Raw genomic sequence first — 12,016 nt, forward strand, 5'->3', positions numbered from 1 at the left:
GATGTAAAATGTGTGTGTGGTAAATTTCCTTCATCCAGCAGTAACAACTCAAGGCCTATAATCGTAGAGTTGAAACCCCTAGGTTGATTAGTATACGTACAGCATTTTAGTGCTTGTTGTGGCTGAAAAGCATCAGCTGAAAAGGAGAGAACATTTGACTCACAGGGGACCAAATGTACATGAAACTACACCACAGGGTAGTGTGTATACGTGTGTGTGTGTGTGTGTGTGTGTGTGTGTGTGTGTGTGTGTGTGTGTGTGTGTGTGTGTGTGTGTGTGTGTATGTGTGTGTGTCCGCGTGCCTGCGCGCGTGGGCGGGTACGGGTAGGTCCAGTAAAAAAAGTATATATTTTTCCTCACTCTGTCTGTCTCTCCTTTTCATTACCTCTCCACGTGATAAGCAGTAGAGCTCGAGGTTGAAAAGGAAGCATTGTGCGTCGCGTCAGTGGTCCTGTGTATTCGAGAGGCTCGCAGAGGGTGATGCTCATTCAGCTGTGTCCTTGCCCCATTGTTGCGAATTCCTGTTCATTCAGTGTCCTGTTAATAGAGCTCGTGCATCGGAAAGCTGGTAGGGAGGTCATTCGAATTCCAAGTTGGGGTTCCACCAATAGATTGGTTGTGCACCACTGCTCTCACCGTCCGCCAATCATCCTTTCCAAGCAGTTGACTGGATCTACCTACTTGAATAGGATATCCATAATGATGGGAGGATGCTATTTTATGGGAGGATGCTATTTTATGTAGGCCTACTTGTACCCAAACACTCGCACACACACACACACAAACACACACACACACACACACACACACACACACACACACACACACACGCAGTATAACATATAAAGAGAAACATCTAATCAAGGGAGAGGTGTACATTAATTGGTCTGTTCTTCATCAAATGTATAGGGACTATAAATGTAGCACATGGGGACGCAAAACTTTTGTATATACTGAAATCGAAGACAACACTTCGTGGGATACTCACGATTGTGTTTATCTGAAGGAAAGAACGTGATGGCTTTTGTGGGTGAGGTGGGTTACTAGAAGGAAGCAAGTGGAGTGAAGAGGGGGTCATGGCTCAAAAGAAGTGTTCATTCGCCATTTGAATGCAAATGCAGTGGTTGAACAGGAGGACTGTGTGTGTGTGTGTGTGTTTTGTGGGGGGGGTTGAGAAAAGAAGACTTGTTGAGAGAAATTGACACATATGCCTGTAGTCTTCACAAGTTCTTCCCGTTTGCACCAAGATGCCACCAACGGAGTTGAAAATTTTTAGCGGAAAATTCATCTGCGCTTCGCTTCTAATTCGCGCAATTTAGTTAACCACTTTTTCAGTGTGCAGGGAGAAAATAATCTAAGCATTCTGTTGGCCCATGTGCAGATGAAGCATGTCTCGTCGGAAACAGAAACGACCCCAGCAGCTCATGAGACCGCTCCCTGCAGCCTCTCAGATATTAGAGCATGGTGAGAAATTGACTATTATTGATATGCAAGTTAACAACTGAATACATTAGCCATTAGTTTTCTATGTTTTTCAAAGTAGCTCAACGTGTTTTTTTCTAATTAATAGGCCAAGTGGTTATGATATTTTTTGGAAAGCTATTTTTCTGGGTAGTTAATACCTTTATTTCCTCTACATAACAGTGATTGTGTAGTGGCACATCTATAAAAACAACAACTTCAAGAGGCAGCATATTCTACCTGTCATCTGGAAAGTTTTGGTGATAGTTTGATTGAAAACGTTGACTCCCATCTCTGACAGTTCAAAATCTAAAGTTATGGTGATGCTTTGATGCTCCTCTTATTAATGTCAGCAATAATGTCATATTATTGCAATTATTGTGTCTTAGGAGTCTGTTTTTCTTATTTAGATTCTTCGTTTTTTCCTTCTCACTGCCCTCACCAGCCCTCCTCCTATTGCCAGGCTCAGAGGCACAGACCACCCAGTTAGTGGGAGGATAAAGAATAGAAAAGACATGAGAATGCAGAGGCAATACAGTGTAGATAAGATATTATTTATTTATTTAACCCTTATCAACTCTATAATTCCAAATATTCATATTGAGTTTTGGGAGACTGAGCAATGAGAGGGAGATGGTAGAGGACTGATGACTGTGAGAGGTGATGTATAAGGTGTAACTGCAATAGCATGCGACCCCATTGTCCATCTGGGCTTTGTGGTTGAGCAGTAAGGCATGAACATACCCAAGAACTAGTGTGAATCTCAAAATGTGTGTGTGTGTGTGTGTGTGTGTCTGTCTGTATCTATATGTGGTTGTGCGGCTGCGACCAGTCAAACAGGGCTAGTGGGGTCGAATAGTGTAGTAATATTGTAGTGATAGGGTGTAGTAACATTGTAGTGATTGGGTGTAGTAATATTGTGTTTGTACATGTAGGTGTGTGTTTGTGTGTGCGTGTGTGTTTGTGTTTGTGGATTCAAATAAAGTTTCTAAAATGTGTGTTTGTGTGTGTGTGTGTTAGTGATGTGTGGTTGTTGATGGTCTGTTTGTTTTCTTGTCTGGTAGCCTGTGTGTTTTCTTTTGCCTCCACCTCTTCCTCTCTGGCCTAGAATTTAGTTGATGGAATGTGACCCCAGAGTTCTTAAGGTCAAGTATGCCAGCCAATCACAGCCTGATCCCTGACACCCCAGAGGGTAATGGGGGAAGGGTGCACCAAGAGATGAAAGACAGAGAGAGAGAGAAGGAGAGAGAGTAGTGTGTGATAGAGTGCATGTGCATGTCTATATACAGTATGCATGTCTTTTTCGGAGGTCAGGGTTGTAAGCGGTTTTAGGGTCCATTGTCCTCTGTACTGTGTTGCCGTGGAAACAAGGTAGGCTGCTCATGGTGTAAGTTGGGGGGGGGGTGCAGACGAAGATGGAGAAGATAAAGAATGAAGAATTAAGTGAAGAGGAAAGAGAGGGGGTTTGGAGGATGAGGAAAGAGAGGGGAAGTTTGGAGGATGAGGAAAGAGAGGGGGAGTTTGGAGGATGAGGAAAGAGAGGGGGTGTTTGCAGGATGAGGAAAGAGAGGGGGTTTGGAGGATGAGGAAATAGAGGGGAAGTTTGGAGGATGAGGAAAGAAAGGGGGAGTTTGGAGGATGAGGAAAGAGAGGGGGAGTTTGGAGGATGAGGAAAGAAAGGGGGAGTTTGGAGGATGAGGTGATGGAGAAGAGAACAAAGAGTGAAATTGGATCTGGATCAGGAGTTCACCTGACAGCATGGTCTTGTAATGTATAGTTGTTATCTGAGGGCTTCACTCCTTATCTGTTGTGCTTCTACCTATCTGCTACTACTTGCAAAATCACAATTATAAGATGGATTCTCAGAGGTCCATTCTCTTCTATCTGGTAATTGTTACCTCTATGATTTGCTAGAGTTGCATTTCTGTGCTATCCACTGACCATAATCAGAGCGTGATAAGGTCGACCTGTGGAAAACAGTCTCAAAAAGGACATTCTGAGTAGTGCTCACTGCTCAAACAGACTTCACTGAGTTTTATTAAGCGAAAGTGGTAACAGTGTGTAAAGTAGATGCAAAGTTCTGTCATGCTCAGTAAGACAATAACTAAGTCAACTCTCGCTCGTCTTCTTTCTCTTCTTTTCTCAGATGACCAGTTGGCAGTGAAGTCATTCTCCTTTCCTCTGACCACAGACTCCTCTTCTTCATCATCTTCCTCCTCTCCTCAGAGCTACCAGCCACCCCTGGCTCCACGTTCCTACTTTTGGGGGCTTCACACCCCCTCTCTACCCAGCAAGGGCTCCCCCCTCCCCTGCTCCCCCTGCCAACCCACCTCCTGCCCCATCTCCCTCACAGACCCCCAGTCCTCCCTCTCCCCTGACTTCCCCCACCCCTCCCTCTTCTCCCAGACAGTCCTGCGCCTTCCTGACACCACCTCCACGACGCCCTCCAGTCAGACCCACCCTCCCCGCTCTCTCATGGCCTCTCCCAAGCTGGGCGTGTCAGCCACCACTACCACCTCCTCATCCTCTTCCTCAGCCTCCCTCTGCCCCCCACCCCACCCTGGCAGCCCCAGCCCTGTACCTGAAGGCCCTCCCAGCCCTGTGACGCCCTCCCCCAGCCCGGGTGCTGCCTCTGCAGCCCCGCCCTACGCCCACCTGAGCATTGCGGTGATCCTGGATGAACTGCGGGTGCTGCAGCAGAGGCAGATTCACCAGATGCAGATGACGGAGGAGATCTGTAGGCAGGTGCTGCGGCTGGGCGGGGCCTCCTGTGCCCTGGAGGCGCCCCAGATCCTCCTGCCTCCTTTGCCCCAGCTCTGTCTGGAGGCCAGTGAGAGGGCCTCCAGTCCTCCCCAGCCTACACCCACCCAGCCTCCCAGCTCTGTAGCCCCTCTGCTGGCCTGCTTCTCCTCCCTGCTCCCTCCCCAGCCTGCCTCCAAGCCCTCCAAGCCCAGCCACCCCCTGTCCCATGTCCTGCGGCCACACAAGTCCCAGATGGAGGGCGCAGGAGGGGCTACAGAGTCTTATGTTTACCCTGGGACCAGTGTCCGCCCTTCCTCCTCCTCTTCTTCCTCTTCTGCCTCCTCTGCCATCTCTACCATGGCCTCATCCAACTACCCCCTGGCCCTCTCCCTGGCCTTGCCCACCCGTTACCTCCATGAGAAATCCCCCAACACCACGTCAGCCAGCAGCCATGGTGGCCTGTCCTTTCTTACCCCGTCCCTGCCCACCACTGCCTCTATGGCACCCCCCTCCTCTCAGGAGCCCCACCTGTCTGTCTCCTCAGCGGGGTCCTCGACCTCCTCCCTGGGGCGTCTGCAGCATGCCTGTCGGTTCTGTGGGAAGCTGTTCAGCAGTGACTCGTCCCTGCAGATCCACCTGCGCTCCCACACGGGCGAGAGGCCATACCAGTGCCCTGTCTGCCTCAGCCGCTTCACCACCCGCGGCAACCTCAAGGTGCACTTCCTCCGCCACCGCGAGCAGAACCCAGAGCTCTCGCTCTCCCTCCTCCCCCCTTCCCTGTTTGGGCCGGGCATGGGACCAGCGGGGGGGTCTGAGCCCCAGGGTCAGCCCATGACCAGCATTGGTCTGAGCATCAGCGCAGCGCAGGCTCAGAGACGTCGTAAACGGCGGGCTGAGGATGACCCGTATGGAGACGGTATGGAGGTGGGAGGTGTCGGAGGGGGCTTCTCTCTGGGGGCGTCCACCAGTGCTCCCCCCTCCTCTCTCCCCCTTCCCCCCAGTGTGGACCTGGCCCTCATCTCCACTGCCCACTCCCTCCTGCGGCTCAACCAAGTCGCCGCTGCAGCCGCTGCTGCATCCATATCCTCTGCTGCTTCCTCACTCACATCCTCCTCTTCCTCCTCTGCATCCTCCTCCCTCCTCTCTGTTCCCTCCTCGTCCGCCTCCGCCATCGCTGGGTTCTTCAAGGGGGTGAAGCAGCAGCGTTTTGATGAGAACACGCCCCCTCACCCTCCCATGATGTCACACTCTGCTTACTCCCAGCTGGCCCACCTCCCTAAACTACTCTTCCCCTCTGGCTCCCCCCACCATCACCCTGCCCTGGGCCTGCTCCGCCCTCCACCCCCTGCCCCAGGCTCCTCCCACCTCTCCTCCACCCACTCTCAGCTCTCCTTCCCCTTCTCCCACTACCCCAAAGCCTACGCCTCCACCTCCTCCCCCTCCTCCTCTACCCCCACCTCAGACACCTCCAAGCTGCAGCGGCTGGTGGAGAAGCTAGAGAAGGAGCCTCCCACCTCCTCTCCCTGGGCCTCCTCCTCAGGGGAGACCTCCCACAGCAGCATGGCCTCTGCTGGATTGTTCAGCAGCGGCCTCATGGGCGCCAGCACCTCCAGCACTTATGTGATGGCATCCCCATCGTCCTCCACCCACGCCCCCACCTCCGTCTCCAACTTCACCAGGGAGATGGTGGCCGCTCTGGGCATGAGCGCAAACGGGGGCAGCGCTCTGGCAGGCGCCATGCTCCCCGGCCTTGGCATCATGAGCACTGGCTCCCTGGCCCCCAACCAGTGTGGGGTGTGTCTGCGTGTGCTGAGCTGCCCCAGGGCACTGCTTCTGCACCAGGCCACCCACCTGGGTGAGCGCCCCTTCCCCTGTAAACTGTGTGGACGCTCCTTCTCCACCAAGGGCAGCCTGCGGTCCCACCTGGCAACCCACCGTGCCCGCCCGCCCAACTCTCGCGCCCAGAACTCTTGCCCTCTTTGCCAGCGCAAGTTCACAAACGCCCTGGTGCTGCAGCACCACATCCGCATGCATCTGGGAGGGCAGCTGCCACCGGAGGGCGGTCCAGAGTCTCTGTCAGAGGCCTCAGCAGAGCCTGATGCTATCTCTGAGATCCAGGCCCATTCCCAGCCACAGTCCAATGACACCCCCAAGGTCTCCACTGAGAGCTCCACTGCAGCCTCAGGCAGCCAGTCAAAGAATTCAGCAGCGTCCACACACTTTCAAACCCTAGTGGGAGGCTCCGCACCCGTATCGGTCAGTGTGACATCACCAAAGTGTGTCTGGGAGCCCAACAGATCTCACTCCTCCAGCCCTGACCTGATCCCTCCCTCTGACCTCAGCCCTGACTCCTTCCTAAACACCTCACACACCCCTCCACCCGGCAGCGCAGACCCCCCAGTCCTGTGTGTCAGTGTGCCTTCTCCACCCCCTCCTCTAGGAGATACAGGCTCCCCAGTCAGTGATGACAACCATGCTGAACTCCTTGATTCAACCATTGGTACCATTGGCCCTGCTCCCACTTCCTCCAGTGTTAACAAAACCACCCCCTTGTCCAGTCTAATGATGTCAGACTGTCTATTGGGTCAGAATGCCCTTCCTCTCGATGTCTTCCTCCCTGGACCTAGATCAAACCTGGAGAATCTACTGAGCACCCCAACCCTCAGTGCCCCGTTAGCACACCCCAGCCCAGCCCCCTCCTTTACCCCTGTCCTTAACCCAGAGCAACCCAAATCCCACCTAGCACCCAAACCAGACCCAGAGCATCCCCCTAAACTCCAAACCCCCAAGCCCACAGAGGAAGACAGGGTTGAAACCCCCAAACCTGCAGCACCAAAGCATGACCAAGCTCTTGTGCCTGATACGGACCCCAGAATGGCACCACCATCAGAGACCGCAGACACAAGCGATGCTGAGGCTAGGGATGATCCTCAGAAAGCTATACCCTACACCAGGGAGACAAGTCAGGGGGCGTACCTTGGCTCCCATGGGAAGGAGGATGGGATGGGTGGTGTCTCTGACCAACTGGAAAGCACTGTTCCCATCAGTTTGGCTCCCACTCTCCCCCCTCCCCTGTCTCGCCCTGAGAAGAAGACATACAGCTGTGCCGAGTGTGGGAAAGAGTATGCCAGCCGCAGTGGACTGAAGGTAAGAGGATGTGGGTATAGATTGATGTGCGGGTTGGTAGAGAACTTAGCCCTTTCTTATGGACTACATGTTTATGGACTTCATGATAGCTACTTTGAAGTGATTTATTAATCTGTGGAATTGTTCATTAGATGTCCAAAACATCGCAACCAATGAACCAGACATTACTACTAAAACTACTTTGGTCTGTTAGTTGATATTCAGGTTACATTTAACTGAGAAACATTCACTGATGATAAAGCTCCTTCCAGACTGAGGGGAATCAGTCAAGCTAAATGTTTGTGATATAAATGTTCTTTCCAGCAAGGGGGACTCAGAGGTTGGTCAGAGTGTCACTTAAACAATCTGTTATTTTCATATTCATCCACAGGGACATATGAAGCATCATGGAGGGGTTGTCAAGGCAACACGTCCCCCTGTACGGAGCGGTCGCTCGGCCTCTGAGCGACTTCCTGCTAACACACCGACAACGTCCTCCAACCCCCCGGCCACCAGGAGCAATGTGGGCTTCTGGAACCAGTACCAAGCCTTCCTCAACACCAGCAACGACCCGGCAGACGACCTGGCACAAGGCCTGGCCAGTGGCAGCCAAGGAGAGGATGGGGAGATGCCCCGATTGGCTAAATCTCCTGTTAGATCCCAGCTGTTGAAGGAGCCGACGACTGGGAGGGGTTCAGAGGATGGGTCTGACGAAGGGTCTACTCTAGAGTCAATGTAATTGGTGCTCTCAATGGACATTCACTGTACCTTTGGGTCAAATCGTAGGGAATTTTGTATTGTATTGCTTCCAAATTCAGTTGAGTAGTCTGTCAGTTTGTTGTCTGTGAGTAAATTGCTTAGTTAATTTGTGATAACTGTAAGTTGGCCATCCTGGCCTTTTCTTTTAAAAGAGGAGAAAGTTGAAGGATGCAAAAAGACGACATAACTCCAGGATTGGGAGATTGAGGTCATAAGTCACTGTCAAGACGATGAGAGTTGGAGCTGAACAGTCTGACTCACTGTTTATTTGATAGATATAAACTCTAATAAAGACGTATTGGAAAAGGAGGCAAGGTAGAGAGGATGTAATATTGTTCTCACATAAACAATTCCTTCATTCAAACATAAAAGGGAAAAGTAGGTGGAACAGAATGGGAGGGGTCACTAAACTAAATGTGTACAGTAGCTTCAACCCTGGCAGTCTATGGAGATGCAGTCTCTCATCCTAATACTGTACAAAACCTAACCTTTCATGTCATCGTGGTTTACTTTTGAACTCTTAATTACTCCAGACTCTTCCTCCAACTGATAGACAGAGAAACACAGAGGACTGGGTGTTGTGGTGTGCCAGGTGGAGAAAGAAAGAAAGAGAGACAGTTTCCTGTGTGACCCATTCCTTTGGATCTTGTGAATAAGCTGATTGTCGTTTGGTCTCACAGTCTGTTGTCTGTAACTCGTTGTCTTTGTTTCATGTTGTATCTTTATAACGAAACAAAACAAATCAGAGGTCTACGTCTGGTATTGTTGTGAGTTGTACGTTCAGTGTATTCCTGAGAGGGAGGAAAAAAATACATTAAAAACAACAACTGGGAAACAGATGACGATTTCTCTTTTTTGTTGTTGACTGTGGCTATTTGCTTTGTCTTGGACATCTATCGTGCCTGTTCTACATTCTGCTGTAGATCTGTTTAGTTTATTTGTTTATTTGTCACACTGCTGTTAGTGACACCAAAAAAATGGTACATGCACACACATGCCAGATGCACACAGTGTATGTGCATAAGTGTGCATTTGGGCATTTATTTGTGCGTGTGTGTATGTGTGTACACACGTATGTGTGTACCAATGTGCATATGTGTGTTGGCACAGCAGTGTGTAGCCCCTAACTGCCTTGGCCTTGCCAGGTTTCCTCACACACAGGCGTCACTAATCCCTGCTCTCTTTCAACACAATTAAACTCCTCTGCCTTCCTCTGTGTCTGTCACATCAACCAAGAGGAAGAGGGGGGAAGAGACCAGCTGTCCCCACTTCAGACCCTAATCCCCCTCAGCCATGATGACAACCAGAGCATGGTGTGTGTGTGTGTGTGTGTTTGTGTGTGTGTGTGTGTGTGTGTGTGTGTGTGTGTGTGTGTGTGTGTGTGTGTGTGTGTGTGTGTGTGTGTGTGTGTGTGTGTGTGTGTGTGTGTGTGTGTGAGTGAAAGGTCAAAGGGGGGGGCTGATGGCTCAGACTGTGGTCACTGGTCATTGAGGGTTAAAAGGATTGCCAAGGTGTAAGCATCAATTAATTAACATTTAGGAGTGTGGGCAAGGTACTGAATATTCTGTGGGTGTGCAGTCTTTGTTGATCTGTTTAGCTGGTGCTCATTCATCTTAACACTTAGGAAAGGGCATGACTATAACTACTATTGAGGGAAAATGTACTTGCTATGACTGTGATATGTGGTTGTCTCACCCAGCTGTCTTAAGATGAATGCACTAATTGTAAGTCACTCTGAATAAGAGCATCTGCTAAATGACTAAAATGTAACATGTAAAACATGTAAAGCATCAGTGCATGTGTAACTAATCACCACATGCATGACAAGTATACTAAGAGAAAGGTTTAGTATGTCTGTACAGCAGATGGCAGTGTGCAGTTTTAGATGCTGATCCAGACAGCATACAAAGAGGAGTAAGGAGGAGTAGAAGTGGTGGATAAATAGAAAAACCCTAAAGTATCACTGTCAAGACATTATTGTAATGCGTTAAACAAAACCTTCAGGATTTAAAAAAAATGTTGGAAGATCTATTTAATAACATATTACTGGTTAAGACCACAACGTGACAGTGTTTAGCCAGGCCTTCAGCATGAGAGAACCTGTTGGATTGACCAAGTGAACTAACTGACCCATTTGGGCTGAGGTAAGCCTAACCCCTCGTTCATTATCCAATATCAACGGCCCCGTGTGCATTCCTGCCTGATGATAACTGCGTCATTCAACTGGGAGCAACAATTATCTATCACAGGACATTTGAGCATGTCTCCAGACTACTAAACATTTCAGAAAGAATGTGAAAGATAAATTCATCATAGACCAATTTGCATAAGACATTTTTTGTTGTTGTTCCCCACGATGAAATCAACCTTGCGTTAGTCATGGGTAACTGCATAGTATGTCTGAAAGTGGGCGTCTCCACAGAAGTGGGAGGTTCAACAGAAGTGGGTGTATGGAACGCAAATGAGCTAATTGGGCAGATTTGTTGACACTCAAGACCGTTTTGCGTGGCTGATTGGGCTACAGGATTAGTCGATTGTTGACAACTCTAGCATTTTAGCTAAGCCTAACCCTAACACTTTTCCTAACCTTAACCTCATTCTCCTAACCTGTAACTTTAATTATCCTAAGCTGATACGCATTTTAGCTAAGCCTAACCCTAACCTTTTTGCTAACCTTAACCTCATTCTCCTAACCTGTCATGTTAATTATTCGAACCTGCCACGTTAATTCTCCTAACCTGCTACGGTAGTTCTCTTAATCTGCAATGTAAAGCTGACCCGCTGTGCACCTGGCTTGGGTCTAACCAATAATGGAGTTCTGATCTTAAACCAAACCCTGTTGAGCCACCCACTGATGTTACACCCATCGCTGTTGATCTTTTGAAACACCCACTTTCAGACACACTTCAAGTATGCAGTTACCCATTCTTGCGATTTTGACGAAAATTCGGTGAATGATGCGTCTTCCTACAGAGATTAGGCCTATACACAATTTCACTGATTGGCCCAAGGGGGGCACTATAGTAATCAACTGAAAACTTTGAACAAGCACATCTCCTGTACCGTTTGAGCTACAGTCATGCAATTTGTACATACAGTTGAAGTCAGAAGGTTACATACACTCGTTTTTCAACCACTCCACACATTTGTTAACAAACTATAGTTTTGGCAAGTTGGTTAGGACATCTACTTTGTGCATGACACAAGTAACTTTTCCAACAATTGTTTACAGACAGATTATTTCACTTATAATTCACTGTATCACAATTCCAGTGGGTCAGAAGTTTACATACACTAAGTTGACGGTGCCTTTAAACAGCTTGGAAAATTCCAGAAAATGATGTCATGGCTTTAGAAGCTTCTGATAGGCTAATTGACATCATTTGAGTCAATTGGAGGTGTACCTGTGGATGAATTTCAAGGCCTACCTTCAAACTCAGTGCCTCTTTGCTTGAAATCATGGGAAAATCAAAAGAAATCAGCCAAGACCTCAGAAAAAAAATTGTAGACCTCCACAAGTCCGGTTAATCCTTGGGAGCAATTTCCAAACGCCTGAAGGTACCACGTTCATCTGTACAAACAATAGTACGCAAGTATAAACACCATGGGACCACGCAGCCGTCATACAGCTCAGGAAGGAGACGCGTTCTGTTTCCTAGAGATGAACGTACTTTGGTGCGAAAAGTGCAAATCAATCCCAGAACAACAGCAAAGGACCTTGTGAAGATGCTTGAGGAAACAGGTACAAAAGTATCTATATCCACAGGAAAACGAGTCCTATATCGACATAACCTGAAAGGCCGCTCAGCAAGGAAGAAGCCAATGCTCCAAAACCGCCATAAAAAAGTCTGACTACGGTTTGCAACTGCACATGGGGACAAAGATCATACTTTTTGGAGAAATGTCCTCTGGTCTGATGAAACAAAAA

General features: G+C 49.0%; 1 protein-coding gene across 1 annotated transcript; it reads left to right on the forward strand.

Annotated features, from left to right (window-relative positions):
* The first annotated feature begins 1,123 nt into the window (after positions 1-1,123).
* Positions 1,124-8,927, forward strand: LOC121535633 (sal-like protein 3). The gene is made up of 3 exons (XM_041842873.2): positions 1,124-1,464; positions 3,608-7,350; positions 7,721-8,927. The coding sequence occupies exons 1-3, from the start codon at positions 1,389-1,391 to the stop codon at positions 8,066-8,068; spliced, it is 4,167 nt and encodes a 1,388-aa protein (XP_041698807.2). The 5' UTR covers positions 1,124-1,388; the 3' UTR covers positions 8,069-8,927.
* Positions 8,928-12,016: the final 3,089 nt, after the last annotated feature.

Source organism: Coregonus clupeaformis, chromosome 21 (genome assembly GCF_020615455.1).
Source record: "Coregonus clupeaformis isolate EN_2021a chromosome 21, ASM2061545v1, whole genome shotgun sequence".
Taxonomy (NCBI): Eukaryota; Metazoa; Chordata; class Actinopteri; order Salmoniformes; family Salmonidae; genus Coregonus; species Coregonus clupeaformis.